At 39.5% G+C, this 25327-nt stretch overlaps 1 protein-coding gene and 1 long non-coding RNA gene across 2 annotated transcripts in view; one reads left to right on the top strand and one right to left on the bottom strand.

Moving 5' to 3' along the window:
• The window catches only part of SLC17A6 (solute carrier family 17 member 6), a 49927-nt gene extending 42122 nt beyond the window's left edge, over positions 1–7805 (top strand). Inside the window, exons 10-12 of the mRNA XM_074955174.1 lie at positions 1393–1503; positions 4321–4448; positions 5721–7805. Coding sequence (XP_074811275.1) covers positions 1393–1503; positions 4321–4448; positions 5721–6056 — 575 coding nt within the window. The 3' untranslated portion in view covers positions 6057–7805. The remainder of the gene's footprint in view (positions 1–1392; positions 1504–4320; positions 4449–5720) is intronic.
• The window catches only part of LOC141988992 (uncharacterized), a 58326-nt gene extending 33952 nt beyond the window's left edge, over positions 1–24374 (bottom strand). Inside the window, exons 1-2 of the long non-coding RNA XR_012639883.1 lie at positions 24184–24374; positions 17888–18001 (exon numbers count right to left, since the gene is read on the bottom strand). This is a non-coding gene — a long non-coding RNA (uncharacterized LOC141988992). The remainder of the gene's footprint in view (positions 1–17887; positions 18002–24183) is intronic.
• Positions 24375–25327: the final 953 nt, after the last annotated feature.

Below are 25327 nucleotides of genomic sequence, written 5' to 3'. Positions count from 1 at the left end.
TAAATTGCATATGTTCATTTAGGAGCCATGGCTAAGTTAAGTATCACTTTCACCTTTTACTTGTATGATAAAGATGTGGCTATTAAACAAATGTGGTTACTAACTGAAGGTGACCTCCAAGCAGAGATACAAGGTTGTCCACTTATGCCTTCTTATTTCATTCACTGGAGAAATTATTTAGAGAGACAAGGGGACCGTTAGATATTTAAAGGTGCAGATAGAGCCTAGTGAGATTTTCAAAAATGTCTGAGTAGGTTAAGTATTCAAGTGTCATTGACATCAAGGGGGGTTTGGTGACTAACCTGCTTAGGAACTTTTGAAATCCCATCAGACCTATCCACATCTGTAGGCACCAAATGCTTCTGAAAATCGGGCCCAAGATGCCCAGTAGAGTTTCTTTCTCAGGCTCCTTTCCCACTCCTTGATCCTCCCTTTTTTTTCTTCCTGGCCTTTGGGACATAGAGAATTTTACTGAGGGAATGGTGGTTGCCACCATGGGATGAAGGTTTCATACATGTCTTTCCCCTGTTTTATTGCCTCCTGTCTGCCCAGTTTCTCCTCACTGAAATTCAACCCCCTTCTGGTGTAGACATGTGGTAGCCATTACAAAAAGATTACAAAACAGTGGCTTTAATAAGGAGACATTAGAAAAGTTCACACAATGTATGAATGGGTTATAGGCAGAATTCTAGTCTAAGACTTCTTAGAGCTATCTGAAGTTACTCACAGTAGATTAAGGTAAAGGGCTTCCCAACAATTTAGTGTGCACCAAACAACATTATTCAAATGGCTGAATACATACAAATAAATACACTATCACATTATTGACTTCCACAATTGCAGACAGAGTCTAAGTGAAAAATGAAGTAGCGGGGAAAATTGGCCCAGTGTGTGTAATTTTTAGCCGTCTACTGTATACTTCTGTGTGCCCTTGAAAAGTTGTTATATATTCTTTGCATTACTCATAGTCTCAATTTCTAGTGACTGGACATATGAGAAGAGAATATAACTCTTACAATGATACTCCTTCAGTTCGAGGGTGAAATTCATACTTAGGCCCTATGCAGCACTTCAGCCTTTAATACAGATAGCCATAGGGCAAATTTCACCTGCATAATGGAGGTACTGCATTTGGATCACTGTCAAAAGAGACAGACAGTTACAAAAAGCTGGTATGCAAGTACTGAACAAAGAGGTTATTTGACATTGCAAAAGTGTGTGTTTTCTTGGGGGGAAAGAGTTGTATAATTATAATACCAATTAAAATAATGAAATAAAAAAATAATGTTTTTTCACTGCTTTTTCAAAATGAGTACCAGGTCTGGTGCCTTATTGCTTGCACTTTTTAATAGGTAGTTAAAACTGATATGTTTCCTTATATTATTTCCCTAGGTTTTGGTATGGAAGCAACTCTTCTTCTGGTGGTGGGGTATTCTCATAGTAAAGGAATGGCTATTTCATTCTTGGTACTCGCTGTGGGCTTCAGTGGATTTGCCATATCCGGTAAGATACCATTTCTGCTAATAGGGGGAAGTTATTTCATCTCAAGAAAAAGATAATGTGAGGTCCTCACTCAGTTTTCAGTCAGTGACATTAAAATTGAGTAAGAACCTCAGGTTTCAGCCTGGTGTTACTTATTATCATTTTCAGAGAAAAGAACAATGAATACCACATCTTGTATATTATATTTGCTCAAGTATTTCCATTCCCTGCCCCCATATACCCTGCATGTAGATAAATGCAAATATATTACTGTAAATTTTGCTTTGGAATCTGCCTTCCAACAATCTAGCTTGAGTTTTACATGTTGTTTCTACTGTGTATTAAAAAATAATAAAATCAGTTATTGTTTTCTTGATGTAGTGCATATTCAGAAGCTGCTTTCTCTGTTTTAAGGTTCTGCACAACTCCGTTCCTGCCTACATCTCAGCACTCATACTTCCCTTCTCATGCACTTGGCATTACCGGGGTCATCTGCCTTTGCATCATTTTCCCACTGTCATCTTTGCAACCTCTCCCATGCAGGCACAAATGGAGTTAAGCTTTGTGACACTCAGCATTACAATGTGTAACTTTTAGGTGCTTAAAAATCACTGCAATTCAGAAATCTTGAGTTCAACACCTACGTTCCTCTACACTGAATGGGGAGACATAGGCACCTTAGACTGCAATTCACAAAACCCAGCATGCTAGGCAGGCAGTTGCCTAAGCTACCCAATGGGAGATGATGACGATAGGGCTGTATGCTAAGCCCTGCCCCAGTCTTGGAGATAGGCACCTATCTCTGATAGCAATTCTCAGGTGTGAACCTTCTCTTGCAGTCAGGTGCTTACGCTGTTTTAGTAAGTGGCTGGCATGGGACGGGGAGAGGAGCAACAGCTCCCTCATAACTTTCAACCCAATGGCTAAGGTATTCATCCGGGATGGGGAAGACCCCAGGTTTAAGTCTCCCATCCACTTGAGCAGGAAAATGGATTTAAATGGGGCTGTCTTGTGTGAGTGCTCCAACCACTGGGCTATGGGATATTCTGGTGTGGGGCTCCATCAGTCTCTGCCGTTGACCCCTCAATAAATAATTAAAGAGTCACTGGAGCACAGGAACTGGAACTCTCATCTCCCAGCTGAATGCTCTAACCACCAGCCTATAGAGTCATTTTCACATTTGTGCTCTCACTCTTTCTGGGGGGGGGGAGAGAGAGAGAGAGAGAGAGAGAGAGAGAGAGAGAGAGCATTCTAGTCCCCCTATTCTAAAGTCTTTAATTATTTATCCATGGTGGAACAGGTTCAACAGGAGAAACTGAGGAGTTCCCACATCAGACTATCTCATAGCTCAGTGGTTAAAACACCCACTGGAGAGGAAGCAAATCCCTTCTTAGCCACTGGAGGGATTTGGGAGTGGTGGTCTTCCACCTCCCAGCTGAGTACCCTAGCCACTGGGCTAAAATTTATGAGGGAGTTCCACCCTTCCCCCCGCCCTCGGCTGTTGTGTGTGAGTTTGCTGGAGGCCCAGTTCAGTAGGCAACCTCTGAGCATGCCTATGGGGATTGGGCACCTCATGAGATTTAGGTGACTGAACTCCTATCTTCCCCTTGTTTGTGAATCACTCTAGGGCTTAGGAGAGAGAGAGAGAGAGAGAGAGAGAGAGAGATGACTGGACACCTAGAGGGAGGCAGCAGTGTGCATGCCCTGAAGCAGAAACATAGGCACTTAGGGAACTTTTACTGCAAAAAAGTAGGCGCTGATTGAATTTAGGGGCATAGGGGTTTCAGCAGAAGTTTTGTGCATCACAGTGACCCCAAAACTGGGACTTAGGCACCTAACTCCTTTTGTGCACAGAAGTCCTTATATCTGGAACAGCCTCCATGATCATTTATGTTAAACATTTACTGTATCCTTATTCCAATCTCTCATTAAAACCCATTAACCCTGCAAGACCTACCAGCTCTAGTTCTTCTACTGAAACATAACTTAATTCCATCATTATAAAACTCCTCTAAACCTAGTAACAAACAAAATACCTAACTAAGAGAACTTTGTGGCGTGTCCAGTGTTTACCACAAACTTTCTGTAAGAAATTGGGCCCTGAAAGGATGTATTATACTTTATTTTTTATCAGTTGTGCTCCGTACACCATCTATCTTTTTCTCTGATGCCTAGAGATCCTGGTATTCAGATTCTATTTTCATATATTTTTGGTGTTTATTTGGGGGAATTTTAGAGTCTTGTAACTTCCTAGAAACACTTTCTCCCCCCCACAGGATTCTTTGAACAGTGGCAGTCTACATTTGAAAAGAATTTGCTTGTTGGAGTTGCAGGAAATAAACACAAATGTTTTTTTTTACATCAAACAAATATGAAATCTTTTTAAAACAGTCTCCTTTTATTGATTTTATCTTACCCTCCCACACAAAAACAGCCATTACCCTGATGCTTTTTGTGACCAAGAAGATAAATGTGGAGAAAATGAAGAGGAAGTGATATAGGCTGTAACAGGAAGTGACACACACACTCTGTAATTTACAACATGAAAAGGATGTGAATTACACTGCAAGTCCCTCTCTGAGAACTTCCCCCAAAGCCTAATCATTTTGTGGGTTCAATTTCTCTCCTCAGAGTTTGTTTTTTAAACAGATTTTTTTGGGGAAAAATACATTTGGTATCATTTTATAAGCTGGTTTCAGTTTAAACTTAAAACACGAATCTGTCTCATATATTTAGTCTTACTTCACATTGTCCTGTAAAGCACCCCAAAAATGGCTCTCTATAAACAGTCATGGACACATTTTATGGTGGGAATGCACTTTTGTATTTGTGTTGCAGGATTCAATGTCAACCATTTAGACATAGCCCCAAGGTATGCCAGCATCTTAATGGGAATTTCTAATGGAGTTGGGACATTGTCTGGAATGGTTTGCCCTATAATTGTTGGAGCAATGACAAAGAACAAGGTAAGCTGTAATGTGGTTTTCAAAATAATTCTCATTAAATTCAAGTGGAGCAGTTTAATTCCACTAGTATTAAAGACAAAACTCATTCCTAAAATTACTTTCCATATCCCTTAACTTCTGGCTTTATCCACTAACTATCCAGTATTTTGACTTCCTGGAAATCTCTGAGCAACCTTTGTCATATGCCACCTAAGTCAGGAGTCTCCTGCCCCTTGGCTTCCTCAGCTCTGTTGAATTTCCCAGACTGCAACTGTCTTTGTGTGGATATTTATTACCCTCTCTTAAAGTAACCAGCTCCTTCATAAGGCTCGAACCTTTCAGCACACAAACAAGGGTTTAAATTGTTTAGATGGAATTAATAGCAAGTTTGACACATATTTCAAGTATGAATTTTGTACATTTTAAAAAAACGACATTTAAAAAATATTCCCGGATTAAATAGTCCTTGAAACTTTTCATAACTAAAAGTAAAGTACAAAAGGAGAATAAGGTCTAGTGACTGAAAGTACTCATGGAAGAGAGAACAAGTGTAGTGCAGGGGAAAGCAGTAATAAACCTGAATGAATTGGAAGCAGTGCAATTGTTTCATGATACTCTGAAATATAGTGATGTTTTCCTTTTTTAACTGGTTAACATTTTCACTAGGGACGCCCTTTTATCCTCTTTGATGTCAATGGGTGTTTGGCCATAGTTTTCAATGGTTCCAGGATTGAGGCCTAGAACTGGAAACAACAGTCCAGATTCTTTGGTCTAACTGAGCAGTGCTTGACACAGATTTTGCATTTCCCCAAGACTGGGGCCAGGACCTCACCAGCAACACTCTTTTCCCCTCAACCACTGCCACTCCTCTGCCAGATGCCAGCAGGCAGGATTTCCTCAGGCAACGGGATATTTCTCAGGGTGCTAAATATTTTGGGTTTCCAGTTGTTTTGCACTGCACACAGCAGTGTAAGAGAGCTGAAACCGACATGAATATTGGGTCAGATATTTTGGTTAGCTGGTCATGTTGACTTGTGCATATGGATTAATGATAGAGGAGGTCCCTTGTTAATTGATTTTTACAGAAGTTAGCCAATAAGTAACAGAAATCTCCTGCAGTTGTACAAATTGAGTTTTTAGACTACGATTATCAAAGGAACCTGAGGGAGTTAGATGCCCAGGAGTTGGGCTCTTTTGAAAATTATAGCCTCAGTGCCTTAATCAGCCCTTTCAGCTCAGAACAGCCATCCAGTCTGTGCTGCTATTTTGACTTAGCAATACTCTTCTTTACAGACACGTGAAGAGTGGCAGTATGTCTTCCTTATTGCTGCTTTAGTGCATTATGGAGGAGTTATATTCTATGGCATATTTGCTTCGGGAGAGAAACAACCTTGGGCTGACCCTGAACAGACAAGTGAAGAGAAATGTGGTTTTATTCATGAAGATGAACTTGACGAAGAGACAGGGGACATTACTCAGAATTACATAAATTATGGTACCACTAAGTCTTATGGTGCTACGACCCAGGTCAATGGTGGTTGGCCAAATGGTTGGGAGAAGAAAGAAGAATTTGTACAAGAGGAAGTCCAAGACTCATACAGCTATAAGGAAAGAGAAGATTATTCATAACAAATCTCAATATTGGATATATTTTGTAGTGTTTGTGATTAAATTCATTGTGATTGTTTGCACACAAAGAATGTGGTATAAACATGTAAACACATATCAAACAGGAAGGTCTGTTTAAAAATAAGGTTACCATTAAAGTGCAATCTGTACGAATTGTGATATGTCATCACCTCCTCTCGGGTGTATCCATTCTATAAACATTAGAGTTTTAAGGGTTTACTGGTCAAAACTATAGAGGCAACTAGATACTTTCAGTATACATGAGCTAAAGCTCATAATTAAGGATTAAAGCACAACTAACCAACTAAGTTGGCACATCTAATAGTCTATTTAGAAAGCCAAAAGTACTTGATCTTTAAAAAAAATGCACTTATATATTTGTTACACTGTATTGGAAGAGATCATAAACTGATTGTGCTAACTATACACGTTTAATCCGTAAAATGTAGAGATTGTGTGTTTGGTCTAAGACAAGGACTTTCTTCAAGAAGGAAGGATTCAGTCCTAGACATCTATAAGGGGTTGATACATTTCTCTCCAATGGGAATTGGATCAGGCTCTAAAAGGCAGACTGTATATTTATGGTGATTACATGCTGCAGGCTACTCTGTGATAAATAAAAGAATTTATTTGGGTGTTTTATATCAAATGTTTAGGCACAAATTCTTATTTGTATTCTTTACAGAATATAATGAAATTATAGTATGTGTCATGTTCTTCCTTACATTTACCAACCAGTATAAAAACAACATATAATGTTCAATCTGAATTTTCATGCAGACTATAAAACAACTTTTGCAAGAAATGCTTCAGTGTATTTTTAGTTATAGTAAATTACTTTGTACTGGTTGCAAATCACTTTAGAAGAAAAAGAAAGATATAGCCTACCCCCCCCCCCCCATAATCCAAAGAAAAAATTACCGTGAGCAAGTAGCCCTACACAAAATGGATGTATTTGTTTTACAGAATATTTTGAACTAAATGAAAGAAACAGAAAATAATTTAATCATCCTTCTTCTCTTGATAGTTTTCGTATTTTGTCATATTGTGGCACAGTTGTATAAACAGATAAAAGTTTATTGAAGATACTGTAATTATAGAAAATGTTGTTATTTTACAAATCCCTGAATTCAAAAATGTATTTGTCAAATAGAATTATAATGAATGCTGAATATGAGTAACAATCCTCACAATAAACCAAAGTGGCAAATAACTAGTGATGGATTTAGGAAGAGCATTACTTCTACTTTCATTATGCTTATCTTCTCTTAGCATAACTCAAGAAGAATTGCAACATTAGTGTACCAAGCAATAAGTGCAATGCATTATAAAGTGCATAATATTTTAGTCTATATAGTACCTTTATATTAAGCTTGTTGTAGACATTTGGGATTGTTGGGATTAAACCAAACCAAGCCAAATTAAAGTTAGCAACACTTGACCGCTTCTTAATGCTCTAAAAATGACAATGGTGATCCATTTCCCAACTCAAATCAAATGATTATCATTGTATGTAACAATCCATTCTGGATTTTTAATCTGTTCATTGTATTGTGCTAGTGTTTGGAGGCCCTGCTATTGCAATATACAACTTGAGGATTGTTTCTTCTTCTTCTTCTTCTTTTTTTAAATGCAAATCATACCTTGACCTTAAGGAAAAAAATATTTTGCTTTGTGCCTCAAAGTGATGTAAAATGTGACCATAGCTTTTGCTGTGTTTAATGAAAAGATGTGGACTGTGTCACTTTTGTTGCTGCAAAAAGTGTTAATAAAATGCTCTATTTATCCTTTTATATAAAAAAGAGTATTGTAATCTTTTTTGTTTGTTTGGGATGCAGACAAGCATAAACAATTTGAATCATGTTACTACAATTACTTATTCTGGGGTACCTCATGAGCCCTGCTGTGCACCTATGCAGGGGAGCAAAAAGATATAAAGAGCCCTGTGTGGGCTATTCACATCACCTATCTATACACAGATATGTAGTAAGAGAAGCAGCCACTACCAGATTGTTATTCCCCCTTCCCCACTCAGGTGAGCGAGGAGTGTGGGGCAGGGATGGGGAGCAGGTGGAGCAACATGCCAACCAGGGCAGCAGAGCTGGCACACAGAAGGAAGTAATCTGTGCCAGCAAAAAGACTGGTGCACTTTACTACCCCCTGGAATGAATGAGAAGCCAGGCTCATAATATGACTCACAGAGCTGGAACTATTTCCTGCCCTGTTCCTACTACTCTGCCCATTACTTAGGCTAGTACAGTATATAGGGTTGCAATCCATCCCTCTATAGCAGTGGGTCTCAAGCAGGGGTACACATACCCGTGAGGGTACACAGAGGTCTTTCCAGACGATACGTCAACTCATCTAGATAGTTGCCTAGTTTTACAGCAGGCTTCATAAAATGCACTACTGAAGTCAGTACAAACTAAAATTTCATACGACTTGTTTATACTGCTCTATATACTGTACAATGAAATGTAAGTGCAATATTTATATTCCAATTGATTTGTTTTCTAATTCTATGGTAAAAAAGAGAAAGTAAGCCATTTTTCAGCAGTAGTGTGCTGTGACACTTTTGCATTTTTATGTCTGATTTTGTAAGCAAATAGTTTTTAAGTCCAGTGAAACTTGAGGGTATGCAAGACAAATCAGAAATCCTGAAAGGGGTACAGTAGTCTGGAAAGGTTGGGAGCCACTGCTCCATAGACAATCTTAATAGAAATCAGTGAAATTCCACCAGTCCGAGAGTGAGGGTGGGTATTTTTTAATAGGAGCTTAATGGTGTTCAATTGATTTTACCCTGCAGGACAGAAGGAATTGTAGGGCTCAAAAAGATTAGTTTTTGAGAATGATTTTTGTCCCAGACTTTCCCACTCTTAGGCTAGGCTAGTTATTAGAACACAGAGTCAGGTAACATTTGAAGTTATCTTTAATTGCTTCTGTGGGTCAGGGATGTCATGATGGGACCATGCTGAAAGATACAGAAAGAATAATTACAGGTTTCAGAGTAGCAGCCGTGTTAGTCTGTATTTGCAAAAAGAAAAGGAGGACTTGTGGCACCTTAGAGACTAACAAATTTATTTGAGCATAAGCTTTTGAAAGCTTATGCTCAAATAAATTTGTTAGTCTCTAAGGTGCCACAAGTCCTCCTTTTCTTTTTAGAAAGTACAATGAATAGCACCAAGAATACTGTGGTATTATGGTAGAAAGTGGACAACTCTGAAAATGCAACTAATTAACAAAATGAAAATCAACTTGTCTCAGTTTTCAATCTATCTCAAAGCTTCTGTATCTTTAGGAATTATTTCCATCACATACTTGCACTAAGTTTTGGCAATATTTTTTCTTACTAGCTTGACATCTTTTCATTTCTTCAAACAACGGAGGCACTTTAATTTATCTATTAAGTACTGCCCCATTCATCCATTCAGAACTCAGAAACCCAACAATGACCTTATTTTATAGGACTGGGAGAGCTCTGCCATTTTAAAGGAGATTTTTATAGGAACAGGAACACCTTCTGGTTTGCAAATTCTTTAGAACCATTGAAAAGAGTTCTGCATATTTTGCAAAACTTTCTAGAATGTCTGAATATGTAAGACTGGGCAGCGTTGTAATATTCATCCATCATTTAAAACTATAGTCTATATACCACTTTTCATCTTCAAAGCCCTTTATTAACACTAACCTGTAAGCACACAAAGCATCTAGCTGTTTTTTTCTGTCTCTTCAAAGGATATATTCCCTCCCTGAGATCTCTCATTAGTCCTCCACCTCCCTTGACTTTCTCCTCCACTCCATCCCCAGGGTCTCCTGCCTCCTCTCTCTCTCTCTCTCTCACACACCTCCTGGTGCTTTCTAGTTCCCTGAGCATGGGGGAAAGGAATCTACATAGCAGGGCAGGAGGAGGAAGAGCTGTAGGCATCTTCCCTACAGATATGGGGGCTGTTATGCCCCAGGAGCCAGCCAACAGCAACGTGACCTCAGAAATGAAGGGGAGAGAGAGACTATTGTTTGATCCACGAGACCACTAAGCAGGAAGAGGGCATGTTTACGGAAAGGGGAAGCTTTTTCATTTTTAACTCCCCTAGGATGGAGATGGCAGAATTAGGAGGGAAATGAGAAGGAAGTTGAGGGGACGTGTCCCTTTCCCCTCCCATCTTGGTGATTATATGTATGCCTCCCTCTGTTCTAGGCTTTATCTTCACACAGTATCATTACTTAACCGCCCCCCCCCCACACACACCTCTTCAGCCTCTCCTTGACTGTGCTAATTCCAGACCACAAGTCCCAGTCCTTCAATCAGTTCCACTGACTTCAGCTGAACTCTGCATAGGCTTTAAAATACACCTGCCTTGCCTTTTATTCTTCCCTTTATTCCTTGCTGCTTTGCTTACCTGATACATGTGACTTGGTGACTGTCGTGAAAGGAGGGGAAATGAATTCTCACACAAATCTTCACTGTCCCAGTTAGCCTTTAAATTGGCAGCATTAAATAGAGCTCAAAGTCAGTTTTGCCATTGACTTCAGTGGGGCCAGGATTCGACCCTCTATGTCCAATGGCTAAGATCTGTAATGATTTCACATGGATGTTATCACTAGCCTGATGACCACTATGTATATTTGAAGCCACAGTGGCTGACACCCTTTTCTGTTCACATGTACTCTTTGTTGCAGAGATGAAGTTATCATAAAACACTCTCTGCCTTCAGAGGTGGTCATGAAATTTAATGGAGCAAATTCCATGAAAATGCCTTTATATGGAGAAAAAAACCTTCAAGGTAAAGGCTGCATTATAAGTCACAAAAGAATATCTGTGAATCAAAATGAAATTCCCCTTCGGTATGAAGCTTAGAATGGGAACAAATACTGAAGTCAGAATAAATGTCACAGTTCAAAGCTGTTCTGTTTGAAAGATCACATCGTAGTCGTAAGTCACCGCTTCTGAAAGATAAAAATGTTTTGTTCCTTTCAGTGAAAGCTATGTGGGAATTTGAAGACTGAGTATTTATTAGTCCTACTTTAGATTAACTATTTAAGAGCAGGTGCTTTATCCTTGGTTTTCCTTTGCCCCCTCAGCTTGTTTAAAAAATAGCTCATGCTGCCCTCTGAGATTTAAAAGTAAATTATAATTACACCTAGAACTGCACTGGACTACTTTTAATTTGAATATCTATGTACATTCTTTCCAAGCCACCGTCTGTGGCTGATGTTGCTAGTCTAGTTCTTCTTAATAATTTTTCAACATGCTATTGCCTAAGGCACAGCACAGAATAATCACTGACTGGTATTGTGCAATTGTATATATTTACAAGTGTGTATCTGTATAGCGTATGTAATTTATTCAATCCAGCCAGAACCCCTTGTTGTGCTCTTCTCTCACCTTTGGAGGTAACGCTATAGAAAGACTGCTAAGTAATGCACCCTTTTTAGGGTTTTTATACTCCCCCCCAAAAGCAGAGTATTGTTCAAAATTTCTAATTTGGGATTTTGATATATAGCAACCCCTAAGGAAAATGCCATGGATAATCCATCCTCAGGCAAGTCATTGCCTGCAGGAAAGAGAAGACCAATGCTGTCTGAAAGGCAGATGTGACCACACTGGAATTAAACTTTAAATATTAACATTTAAAGATAAGTAAGAAATGACAGAAAGTAAAGGAAAGATGGTGTTTAGAAAGTTTAAATGATTAAATGTAACAAAGCAGCCTAGATTCTCTGCTACATCAAACTTCTGTTCAGGCAGCAGTGAGGGAGGGGACAGGTCAAAGTACTGGTAAAGCTCCCTGATTTTCAGCATGGATCTTGCAGCATCCTGAGTCTAGGGGCTGCTCTAACTTCTGCCAGCTCCCAACAGTCCCTAAGAGACTGTACATCAGATGAGCAAAGCTGGAGCACAGCATGCTCCAGCCACACACCCCCATTGTCCCTCCTGTCTATGATATGCCCTCTGCACAGGAGCTAAGTGACAGTTGACACAGAAGTCAGCCATACCTGCCCCACATCAGTGGAGAACTCCCCCACAGCAGGGAGATTCTCAGCTGGCCAGATATCCTGCGTGCTTTCCAGCCCATCATGATAAACTTATCCAGAATCCATAACTCAAATCACAGTAAATCAAAGTCTTATAACAAAGTGATAAACTTATTCTAATTCTATGCTATTCTGTGGAGGGCAGGGGGTGGTGGGAGTGGCTAGGTTTGGCACTGATATGGATCATGTATCCTTAACACAGGCGCTTATCTATTGCTAGACAAATTATGTCTAAATCAAAAGATTTCTGTCAGTGAGAAATCACACAAAAGTAATGATAAGTTAGATATTGCAACAATGACTTAATTACTTAAATATCAATCCTGTTCAAAATTACCTTCCCAGATAATGACAATTCATAGCCAATCCTTTTCTATTCACATAACACACAAATATCACAAACCAACTTCAGGTATGCACTTGGGGACTGACCCATAGCCCACTGAAACCCTTAAAGACAAAGATATTTCTAATTTTTTTAATTAATTTACCATAGGGCATCTATAACCCAAATCTTTGTTGAAAAGAAACTCTTACATTACCCAAACTACATATTAAACTCTTTGGGACAAATTCTCTGCTGGTTTACATAATTCAATGGATTTATGCTGGCAGCTAATCTGATCCATTATCCAATAGTTCATCACTTATAGTAAATGACTTTTATCCTAATAAATCAAGCTTTTGGTATTGTCTTTGAAGCTGTCATTTTAAATGATTCGATAAATTGGGTGTTTTGAAAAATCTCTCTTCTAAAATTTCCCTAGGTAAGCATGCTGGTTTTAGCTATCTTTTCACTGCATGTAAGCACAGTTGCCTGCTCGAAGCACTATGCTGAACTAGTGCAATGAATATTCCCAGTCTCAGCACTTTTAGCCGCTTATTGACTCAAAACTATTTCCATACATGTAGGATGAATCTTTTCATGAAATACAAGTACACATTATGGCTAGGATTTTCAGAAGGGGCAGAAGGGAATTAGACACCCAATCCCAATGAAAGTCAATAGCAATGTGCATCTTTAGCTCCTTTGTAAATCCCAGTCCAGGTTTTAGTTATTTACAGGCTTTTTATTACTCAGCTTTGAACTCTTTGAAGTGTTGAACTTTGAATAAGCAAGTAAGCACTCAGATAAAAGAGGTACACATAGAAACTTACAAAGCAGAACTTGCATGTAGATCGGTTCTCCAGCCTAGTGTGACCATTTGAAATGTCTGGTCTCAAGAGATATGTAGAAACATCAGTTCAGTTCTAAGCAGCATTAGCTACAGATGGTATTATAGTAGCAGTCTTATTAAAGTGGTATTACACCGGTAGTGTTGCAACAGTCTTCCCTGACATACTTAAGCAACATCCTTTCTGTGATAGGTGAGGCCATGTCCAGTAGAAGGAGTACTCAGGGGCCAGTCAATGCTTCCAGTTCTTTGTCTTTTGTGCTTGTGGGAAGTAATCCAAAGCTGAAGCCATCCAAAGCTTTTGACCAAATTTTATAGTGCAAGCCTCACAGTTATATTTCCTTTCAAGATATGATCTCTGACAAAGAAGTGGAAGAACCACACTTCCAACATCACTCTCCATACATCCAACTAGAGTAGGTAATGTCTGCATGTTATCTAGAACTTCCCTATCGTTTATGCATTAATTTTTCAGATGGGCATACTCCTGGCTATCTGTGGGGGAGTCCCGTTTAACTGCAAACCCTTCTTTGTGTTATTTATATTCAAACTGTTCATAACTAATGCTGTTTTATGCTTACCACCAGCTATTCTCTTTTTGTGTAATGTACATGAAGATTGATTCAGCTTTTCCCTTGAAAGGCCAGTTTGTTTTTTACTATAGCATTATTCAAATTATATTTTAACAGAAATTCTAGGACCCAGGGCAGTTTGTCTTTCAGACTGTTTAGAAGAGGTGATGTTATCATCAGCTCTTGCTTGCTTGGGTATTTCTCTTTTACCTGTGGGAGCCTTTGACATCAGTGCTCAGCATTCTTCTTACAACAGCTCTTCTCTCAGAGGTTATCACTGATGAATTTTTCTTTCTGCTTTTAGGCTATTTGTTCTGTAAAATACTAGTGTGAACTGTACAGTTTTAACGTTTCTTATGCTACTGTTACAGTATTCGTTTTTAATTAATTTAAAACTGTTGAACATTGCCTCAGAGAGCCTTTTAGCGTATTTGGACCTGACTCTGCAAAGACTTGCTGCTCTGCTTTTCTTTTCACATTGAACTCACACAGTTAAGCACATGCTTAAGTCTTTGCAGAATCACGGCCACGGCTAGTTATTCCAATGTAATTTTTCCTAAAATATATCCGGAGATTGATATATTTTATGTTTCATACATTGTATCACTCAAGTCTTTGTTTAGCATTCTCAAGATTCCTCTTTTAGGTCTGTTAGTGCACAGATGCACTATACCATTATCTTTCCATGATGTTAAGTTTCTTTTTCTAACACAGAGGATGTAGAGCACTCTCTTGGCATGAGCAAAAGACTCTGTTTCATTTGTCATTTGTGTCCTAATGAAGCAATTTCTAAGCTTTATCCTGTGAACTCATCACAGCCAGTGGTGGATTAATGCATGGACCCCCCCAGGGGCCCCAGCTAAGTTGGGGGCCCCGGAGGCACACCGGAATCTGGGTAGAAGTGTGGGGGCACCAGTGCCAGAATGGTAGCCCTGTACCCTGCTCCTCCTCTTCCCCTCAAGGCCCAGCTCCTTGGCCAGGCCAGAAGCTGTAGCTGGGTCATGGTAAGAGCCACCCAGCAAGCCTGGGCTGCTGTGGGGATTCTCGGCCTCTTCAGCTGCCCAGGTGCCAGACAGCAGCTCCAGCTCATGTCCCCCCCTGGTTCTGGTGCCTGTGGATCCCCAGAGTGTGGAGGACCAAAATGTTCTTTGTTCACATGACACCAATAAATATTAATCCACCTCTGGCCACAGCCTTTTCTAACTCTGTTCAGAAAGCTGCTGCTATTACTGGTTTCCCTATCACCACTGGAGGCAGTCAACCTTTCCTTGTAATGTAAGACTTATTTTCCAAAATGCATAGACCTTTACACAACTCCTGGCTTAGCATGGCTGCACAATTGCCCAGCATCTGTTCAGAAATACAAGCAAGGACATGTTTTTCTTTGTCTTCCTACTAACCAGGTTCAGCAGTTCAAACAATGAATGTGTTCCAACGGCAGCGTGCAAGGCATTATAAAGACTACAGTACCTCTATTCTAATGACAAGGAGTCAGCACAATAAGATGCATTGCTTGTACCCTGAAGATCAGCTGGCAGATTCTGTACACATAGGCTAGTGAATGGGATGAGCATTTGAGACAGGCATACAGTCCAAATGTACTTGGCTAGGTGACGAGGACCCCAGTTCATTAAATGCTGAGTAGGTTGACTTCATCCACACAAGTGCTCTGACAGGTAATCCTGCAGCCTACATAACTAATTTCTAGGTAAGCTGTCTGCTGATTTTCTCTTGGAAGGTATTGTGTATGCAGGAATAATATCATAGTTAGAAAGCTGTATATTTTAATTTTCAGCCTAACAAAATACATGAATGAACCCAATCAGAAATCTGAGCAATTTACTCCAAATGGTAAATATCACATATATGAAAAGGACAACAGCATTTCCTGGACAAAATGTGCTGTCAAAGATTAATGCAAGTCTGAAACTCCTGTTAAAATTGAATGTAATTCTGTCTAAAGTAATCTTCTTGCATGCACCCAACAATATAGTGGAATGTGCCTGAAGAGAGATCTTAGTGGATATGAGGATAGATCTTACTTAGCTTTTGACAGGGCACTTGATCAAAATCCTGATATTTTCCCATCTGCCCCATGAAGAATGTGTGCAGGGCCTCTCTTGAAAACACAGCACTTTAAATTGAACAAAGACATCAGTAACAAATATGATCAGTTATGTGGAATCCATAAAAAGTTTGGAGGTTCACGTTCGTTTTGGTAGCACCTCAAAGTTTGATTGCTTCTCTGAAGCTTTCCCCAGCTATCAATCCCTCTTAAGTCTGCAAAACTGGGCTGGATAGTATCTCATATTGAGGTACTGTATCTGGAGACTTTAACATATGGTCCCGGTTCATAGAATCATAGAAAATCAGGGTTGGAAGGGACCTCAGGAGGTCATCTAGTCCAACCCCCTGCTCAAAGCAGGACCAATCCCCAGCGAAATCATCCCAGCCAGGGCTTTGTCAAGCCTGATCTTAAAAACTTCTAAGGAAGGAGATTCCACCACCTTCCTAGGTAACGCATTCACTACGCTTCACCTCCCTCCTAGTGAAAAAGTTTTTCCTAATATCCAACCTAAACCTCCCCCATTGCAACTTGAGACCATTACTCCTCATTCTGTCATCTGCTACTGCTGAGAACAGTCTAGATCCATCCTCTTTGGAACCCCCTTTCAGGTAGTTGAAAGCAGCTATCAAATCCCCCCTCATTCTTCTCTTCCGCAGACTAAACAATCCCAGTTCCCTCAGCCTCTCCTCTTAAGTCATGTGCTTCAGCCCCCAATCATTTTTGTTGCCCTCCGCTGGACTCTTTCCAATTTTTCCACATCCTTCTTGTAGTGTGGGGCCCAAAACTGGACACAGTACTCCAGATGAGGCCTCACCAATGTCGAACAGAGGGGAACGATCACGTCCCTCAATCTGCTGGCAATGCCCCTACTTATACAGCCCAAAATGCTGTTAGCCTTCTTGGCAACAAGGGCACACTGTCGACGCATATCCAGCTTCTCATCCACTGCAACCCCTAGGTCCTTTTCTGCAGAACTGCAGCCTAGCCATTTGGTCCCTAGTCTGTAGCAGTGCATGGGATTCTTCCATCCTAAGTGTAGGACTCTGCACTTGTCCTTGTTGAACCTCATCAGATTTCTTTTGGCCCAATCCTCCAATTTGTCTAGGTCCCTCTGTATCCTATCCCTACCCTCCAGCGTATCTACCTCTCCTCCCCGTTTAGTGTCATCTGCAAACTTGCTGAGGGTGCAATCCACCCCATCCTCCAGATCATTAATGAAGGTATTGAACAAAACCAGCCCCAGGACCTTGGGGCACTCCACTTGATACCGGCTGCCAACACTAGACATGGAGCCATTGATCACTACCTGTTGAGCCCGACAATCTAGCCAGCTTTCTATCCACCTTATAGTCCATTCATCCAGCCCATACTTCTTTAAGTTGCTGGCAAGAATACTGTGGGAGACTGTGTTAAAAGCTTTGCTAAAATCAAGGAATAACATGTCCACTGCTTTCCCCTCATCCACAGAGCCAGTTATCTCGTCATAGAAGGCAATTACATTAGTCAGGCATGACTTGCCCTTGGTTAATCCATGCTAACTGTTCCTGATCACTTTCCTCTCCTCTAAGTGCTTCAGAATTGATTCCTTGAGGACATGCTCCATGATTTTTCCAGGGACTGAGGGACTGAGGCTGGCTGTCCTGTAGTTCCCAGTATCCTCCTTCTTCCCTTTTTTAAAGATGGGTTGGAACGCAGGACTGTAGATGTGTCTACCTGCCATTACTTCACACACCATTAATTGGAAGAGAGGTGAGTTTGGAGAGTGTTGTAGGCTATGCACGTTTATTCAGTAAGTTGTTACTTATTTAGACTAGATACAGTGAAGTACTTAAAAAGTTCATGCCAGTTCTACAGCTATTACCAGCTCTAGCAGTATTCCCCATTTTAAGAATAGGGAATATCCTTGAAACCAGAATGAACCTTTTAAGTGCCTCTCTGTATCTTTCACTTTAATTCTAAGGTGAAATATGAAAAGAAAAGTACCTTTCCTCAAGCAAGGGATTTCTTTCACTTATTCATCTTCCTCTTTCCCACCCAATTTGTGTCTGTCAGGATGTCCAGCAGCTGGGAAGGCCACGGAGCCAAATGGAAGGGCAACTGTCAGGACAAGAATGACAAAAGACAGAGCTGTGTAAAGTGAAAATGAAGCTTGGTAACAGAAAATAAAGCGAATTAGAAAATGTTCCAATAGTAAAGGAGACTGTGGGCAAAATTACAAGGGCGCCATCTATTTAGGATTCGTCATATATAGTTGGTAAAAATGTGTCAACATAGAATAATTGCCAGAGCCAGCCCTGATCTAAATAATTGCATAGGGGTCAGGAACAGCCTTGCTGGTGGGTGACTGCTCAGAGCACTGTGGTCACGGGGGCACTGTGATCAAGAGGCAAGGAGTGGGGTAGGCCTGGGGTGCAAGGCCATGGAAAGGAGCTTGAGGCACTGCAGCGGAGGGGGCAGTAGAGCCCTGGGACAATGGGGGGAGCCTGGGAAGGCAGCAGAGGCCAGGAGCAATGGAGGGACGGATGGATAGGCGGGGGGCTAGGAGCAATGGGTGGGGAGCTGGGGGAGGCATTGGGAGCCAGGAGTGATGGGTGGAGGTCAGGAGAAGTAGAGGGGCAATGGGGAGATGGATGTGGAGACTGCAAGGGCCAGAGGTGATTGGGGGTGGGAAGCCCTGGAAGGCAGGGGTACCAAAATGCAAGTTCACCCAGGGTGCCATTTTCCCTAAGGCTGGACCTCATAGGGGAATGATGATTTTCTTGAAGGCAAATACCAGGACAAACATATTTTTTTCAATCTCTACTCCATTCAATTTGAATTAGAAAATGCACAATAAAATTTTCTGGTAAACATTTCTAAATGCTGCTTTGCAGAATGAAAATTGTGTTGAGCAAAGACTAGCTTATTCCAAACCTCTACCTTTTTTCTTCTTGATCCTTCTTCTCCATGCAGGAGTGACTGATATCATAGCAAGGACTGTTTATCATTATAAGTATGCAGGTGAAGAGACAAATTGCATTTAAATGATGAAAATCTGTTAGGCAATGTGAATATGCACACGAGAGAAAGCATTAAAGCAGCAGCAGAAGCATAAGATGAAAGCTGACCACCTTGATTTTGCCATTTCAAGACTGTCATGGAGACACTGCTCCACAATTGCTCCATGGATGATGGGGTATAAGGGGATGGGGTTATGGGGAAGTGGGTATGCAAATGCACTCATACATAACTGGCTGACTTGACCACACAGTGGTCCACACACACATAGCCTTGTTGTAAATTATTCCTATTTGTAGCAGGAACATAATACGGGACTGCACATGGGGCGGATCTCTGACTGAAAACGGATTTGGAAAATGGCACAGAGGTATAAAGAGATGTATGGAGCCTGCCTCCTCTGAGCTTGTTAATTTAATTGTGTGGGTTTGGATGTGTGTGTGGTGTGGTGGGAGAAGCCTTACATTGCTTTTGCAGCATATATGTGTGTCCATTTTATGGGGAGAAAACAGATTGTGACATTTTCCAGAATCAGGTCCACAAGCTGGAGTGCAGGTCCACATTCTTTCTTGAGTACCACCGTTGAGGCCCACATTGAGTAATACCTTACTATCCAAGTGGTCCAATGGAATTCAGTGGAACCACTCATGATATAAAATAATAGTCAACATGGCTGAGAATATTTGAAAATGTGTCAAAGGAAAATTGGGGTTTTGCCTATTTTTTTTTAAAGTATCCACTTTTTGTCAAATAAAAAACAAAACCAACCCTCACACCTGAAAACCAAAAAAGAGGGGAAACCTTGGTGCCTTATGAAAAATGTTGTCTGGCCAGGGAGCCCTGCATTATAAGGAAATTGGGAACATGAGGCACTGAGATTATAGCTCACATGCAGCACCTGCTGGCATTTCTGAATTTATTTTTTCAGTTATAGAAAGAAAATTTTCAGTGAAAAATTTTCAAGCAGCCAAAATATTTGGATTTTATCCAAAATTTTTCAGCTTTTAATTTTTCACCAAAAAGTCAGAATTTTATTGGAAAATGTCAGAGAATTTTTTTAAATTATTTTTTAATTTTCATAGGAGTATTTGGGGGAGGAAAAAAATTGCTGACTATTCAGTATGAGTGTGCAGATCACAGTCTGGCCCAAAGTGTCTAGCAGTGTAATATATTTTTTGTCTGTATATACTAAACAGTCATGTTTATATTCTTTGCTTTATTACAAATCCTGCCCACTTTTTAATGTGCATCTATGTACATTAAAAATACCTAGCATAACATACAATAATAGAGTTTCATTTCCATAAGCTGTATGTACAAATCCTCATGGAACTTTTCATTTCATTGTTTTAATCAACTTAACCTGAAATTCAGTTGCTGAATTTACAATGTAGTGAAAAATATTTAGAAAAAAATGTCAGAGAAACATTTTGATACATTGAAATATTACTAAAATAGTAACAATCACATGCATCATGTTAACATTAAACTTCTTGTTCCTTTCCAGATAGAATCTCTTTAGAGCTTCAGAACCATACTGAGAAGCTTAAAATTTGACCTTGTCATAAATCAATAAGCCTTATTTGCCAAACTAACCAATCAGTTTTAGATATTGAATATGTCCCACAGAGATGGAAATGGAAATGAAGACAATAAGAATTATCTTTTTGAATCACTAATTGTCCTGTGGCGATGTTTCTGAGTTTATTTCTCATCCTGTGTTTCATATGAATAAAAACAGCGAAGGCAAAACACCTTAAACTCAAGCAAGCATTTGTTTGTTTGATTGTTTGTCTTAGAACATCTTTAGTAGGCTATAACCTTGATCATACAACTGGTGAGAGCTAGCTTTATTGCCACAGTCATATAGTGTATATATTACTAGATTTAATTACACTGTGTTTTATTTAGAATAAAATCCTCTGGGCCATAACTGATTCACTTGTTCTTGACTTAGTTTATAGAATGTATATGAAGTCTATTTGACAAGATACAAACTATACTTAGAGTAGCAGCCGTGTTAGTCTGTATTCGCAAAAAGAAAAGGGGTACTTGTGACACCTTAGAGACTAACCAATTTATTTGAGCATAAGCTTTCGTGAGCTACAGCTCACTTCATCGGATGTATTTTCCACTGATTGCCGCCGATGAAATGAGCTGTAGCTCACGAAAGCTCATGCTCAAATAAATTGGTTAGTCTCTAAGGTGCCACAAGTACTCCTTTTCTTTAAACTGTACTTAGTAACAGAAGATATACAAATTAAAACATTCACCAGGGCCCTGATTCAGCAGCCCATCCATATTTAGGAAAGCATTTAATCGTGTGCTTAACTTTAAGCATTTGCTTAACTCCCATTTCCTAAGAGATGGATATAAGTATGTTTTAAAACTTTGTTGAATTGAGGCCTAGTCTCTGAAAAAGGGTCAGAGGTTGAGAATCTGCTCAATAATAATACCTAGCTCCTATATAATGCTTTTTAAAATCAGTAGATCTCAAAGTGCATTACAAAGGAGGTAAGTATAATTATTCCCATGTTACAGATGGAGGAACTGAAGACTGAGGTGACTTGCTCCAGGTCACCCAGCAGAGCCAGGAATAGAATCCAAATCTCCTGAGTCCCAGACCAGTTTCTAGCAACTGGGTCACAGTACCTCTGACAGTAAAGAAGCGCAGTTGTGTGAAACTCAGTGCTCTCAAAGATCCAGACTTTTGGGGAGAGAGCTGTGATCTCAAGAGCAGTATGTGAGCAGTGAGGGTTGGCACTTGAGGCTGGGGTAATGGATCTTCATTTCTTCTGGTTCTTGGGGAGGCTGCTGCATTTATTTCTCAGTTATGAGTATATGGAAAGGTGCTTTAAGGTGCATTTTCAAAAAAAATAAAAAGGTTGCATAAATCTTCATTTAAAAATAGCATGAGTAATTACAACTTTTGTTCTGGATTAGGGATTTGCATGTATATTGGCAACCCCTGAGTTGTAGTCACTTGAATATAGACAAACTCAGAGCAAAATTCATCCAAAACCACTGAGTTTTGTCTCATTTCAAGTCAAGGCCATATGAAAACACTGAGGTTCATCCAAAATTATAGGTTCCATCCAAACCCATAAACCAGTCTATCTTTATTCAGGTCTTGACTAGAATTGCTCAAAATATTCCATCCAAGTTGAATACCCTTGAAATCTATCCCTAGGCTTGCTCACAATTTGGCCAAGGTTCTCTTGAAACTTGTCTCAAGTGCACTCAATATTTGCCCAACTCTGCTCAAAATTTGACCTAAGTTTGCTCAAAATTCTGCTCAGCTTCACTTAAAACTTGTCCCAAAGATTCCCAGACTTCAGACACCTTTAGATACATCTTGTCTAAGATTTCCTAGCTTGGCTGTCAGCCTTACTCAGTAGTAAAGAGGAATAAGGCTTCATTCAGACTGAAACTCTTGACAAGGAGGAATTACGCATCTAATGCTTCCCCCGAAAGCAAATGGGTGCGGATAGGGTGGGAGTGGATGAAACCACGACTCTGTCCTCTGCCCACCCTCCATTTACTAACAAGAAAGCATATATTGGGAATTAGCTACTCCAGGAACTCTATTGTTACTTCTTCCCCAGAATGAGAGAGTAGCAGGGGAGAAATTGTGACTCTGTGGTTCACAATTCATTTGCTAGTCTGCTCCTGAGCTCATGCTGCTACAATGCCTTTTCTACTCAGAATAGTAAAAGAAAATAGCAGTAAGCATCAAGGCAAATTTTAAAAAATATGTATTTTATTCAGAGCAGTGAATTCAAATGACACAAAAAAGATGGGGTTTCACAAAGAAATCCACCCAACAGAATACTGAGTGTCAACATGTTCACCCAATTAAACAAACTAAAAGCATTATGTCATCAGAACATACACTAAATGGGTAATTAGTGGGCCTGAAGGCAGGATACTGTTACCTAGGAATTTAGGACTGATTAACTTTCCCTTGGTGTTTTTATTGGTACTGTTTTATTTCCTTTTATGATTTTATCATTCCAAATTATGTTATAAAAAATTAATTGGTGCATTGCACACTAATTAATGTCATTACCAGCACCAGGTCAGTGATCCTTGACCCTTTTCTCTAGGATTACTAAATCTTTTCATAATCCTTTCATTCCAAGTGGACTTGGCTCATAAATGAGACCAGATGTTTTCCCTCGGCAGAATCCCACAATAATAATCCAAAGTGGGAAATGGGGTTAGGTAAATCTGGGAAACCACCAAAGAGAAATGAATCCCGCGGTTCAGTGAAGGGATACATTTTGAATATTTTAAGATATTATTGTCAAAATATGTTGCAAAACCAAAGATACAATTTCCGCATTAGGAAAAAACCCACAATAAGTGTGATTAACAAAAATAGAATGCTGCAGTGAGTAAAACAATGGCATTGAGCAATACTGTACACAGGTGTCATGTATACAAACATGCTTAAATTCTCTGTCACAAATAAAATACAGAGACCTCCTCATAACTTTAGTAAGAAGGTAATATTAACTATCCCTTTTTTTCTTAAACCTTTTTGGCTGTAGTGTATATGGATACAAAAAACACTGATTTGGAATACCCTTGAACGGTCCTGAATCTAAGCATGAGTCTGCTTCTATTCCATGAGACAACAGTGTGTGAACCATTGCGTCTCAATGCCATTTGCAGTGAAATGGTGTTGTTCTCCTGGGGGAAAATGGTGGAGTAATTCTTTTCATCTGTCATGTGCTGCCATTAATTTAGTCTGTGATTGTCAGTAAAGTACAAGAAGATGCATACGGATGAATTATTGATTTACACTTGGGCACTGATTGGAGAGAGCTTTCAGTTCATCTCTAAAACACTCTTTTATCTTGTAGGTAATAAAAACAAAAATAAATGTCATTGGTCTTTTTCACATTCTCGCTGTTTGTGATTAATTGGGGATATAAAAACAAATCAGCACAAAGCTGATAAGCCATTTGCAAATGAACCCTTAAGTTTTGCAAATACTCTTTTCCTTGTTATACATTTGTAGAAACAGCAGCAACTTTATATAACAACTTTTCACAGAATGCAAAACATGGCGGAAATTCAATTATACCCTAATCCTTGGCATATGGTGAATCAAAAGTTTGTGTATGAAAACATAGCAGGCAAAAACTATGGATATTTTATAAATAATAAAATAATATATTATCATAATTATCAACATGTAATTTTCTATTGACCATCTCTCTCCCTGTCCCCCTCTTGATCTGCAATGTGACATATCCTGGCATATAGTAGCTAACCTGCAACTCCATTGAAAGCTTCCTCAGAGCCTCTCCTGTTGTTAGCTGTATCCACAGTGGTGATGCAATACTCCCCTTTTCTTCCATTTGCTTTAGAGACAATTGTTCCAAAGAGCAACTTCTGGCACTGACAGCTTAAAATACAGAGCCCTGCCACCTGTGCCGCAGTTCCAAATCTCATGTCACACCATAGCATTAGGGTTTGATCTCCCAGGATTTGATTTAATGATAATAGAGATACACTCCCAGCACGTCAAAATCAGTCTCCACAAAATATTATCTTGTAGCAGCATCCTCTGTCATTAATTCATTTTTATTTTGTTTGCCAAGTCAACATGCTTTGGAGGATCCATCAGGATGACATGAAGAAATATTTTGGCAGATAATAAATATTTGAAGCGTGAGTGATGAGGAAAACTACATGAAATATCAGTTCCCTTTATTTGCTCATCCTCACTTTTTCTAAATATTGTACTCATGTTAATTACATTTATATCATGCTTATTACATTAATATTTTCATCACCTTCCACATTGCTTAGCATAATTAGATTTATTTTATCCTGGAGAATATTAAAATTGGAACAGACTCACTCAAGGTCAGAATCTGTATTCCCTCTGCACCTAACACTCAGTAGCTGACTTGAATCCACAGGGACAGCAGGATGGAGTGCTAATGAAATTCCCTTTCCCCGCTTCACGCCTCTACGGACACACATGCATCAAACTGAGCAGGTGCAATATGTTATCAATATATATTTTATTATACCCAAACTATCTGAAAAAATGCTAATGTTGCAAAATCAAGCACTCATATGTTAAGAACTGCCAGAATTAAGGTTGCCTGTGCAACCCTAATTTGGCCCCTGGGTGTATATGCAAATCAATTAATTTTTAAAACAAATAAATGATAAGACATATGTAATATCTAATTCACGCAGATTTAAATGTGTTCAATTCTTTCAGTTTCCCAACTGAGATTTCTCAGAAGTGCATCCCAGCAGTTTGCATCATCTGGCATTAAGTCTTGCCATATTATGTATGAGTGCATACAACCCAGTCACCGATCTTTCAAAATGTCCCTATTTGTTTTCCATTTTTCAGGATAAAGTCAGAAACCTGTAAGTGAGAAATGTTAGTTTGTG

Source organism: Natator depressus, chromosome 6 (genome assembly GCF_965152275.1).
Source record: "Natator depressus isolate rNatDep1 chromosome 6, rNatDep2.hap1, whole genome shotgun sequence".
Taxonomy (NCBI): domain Eukaryota; kingdom Metazoa; phylum Chordata; order Testudines; family Cheloniidae; genus Natator; species Natator depressus.
The sequence above is the reverse complement of the archived record's forward strand: the minus strand, read 5'-3'. Positions and strand labels throughout refer to the sequence as shown.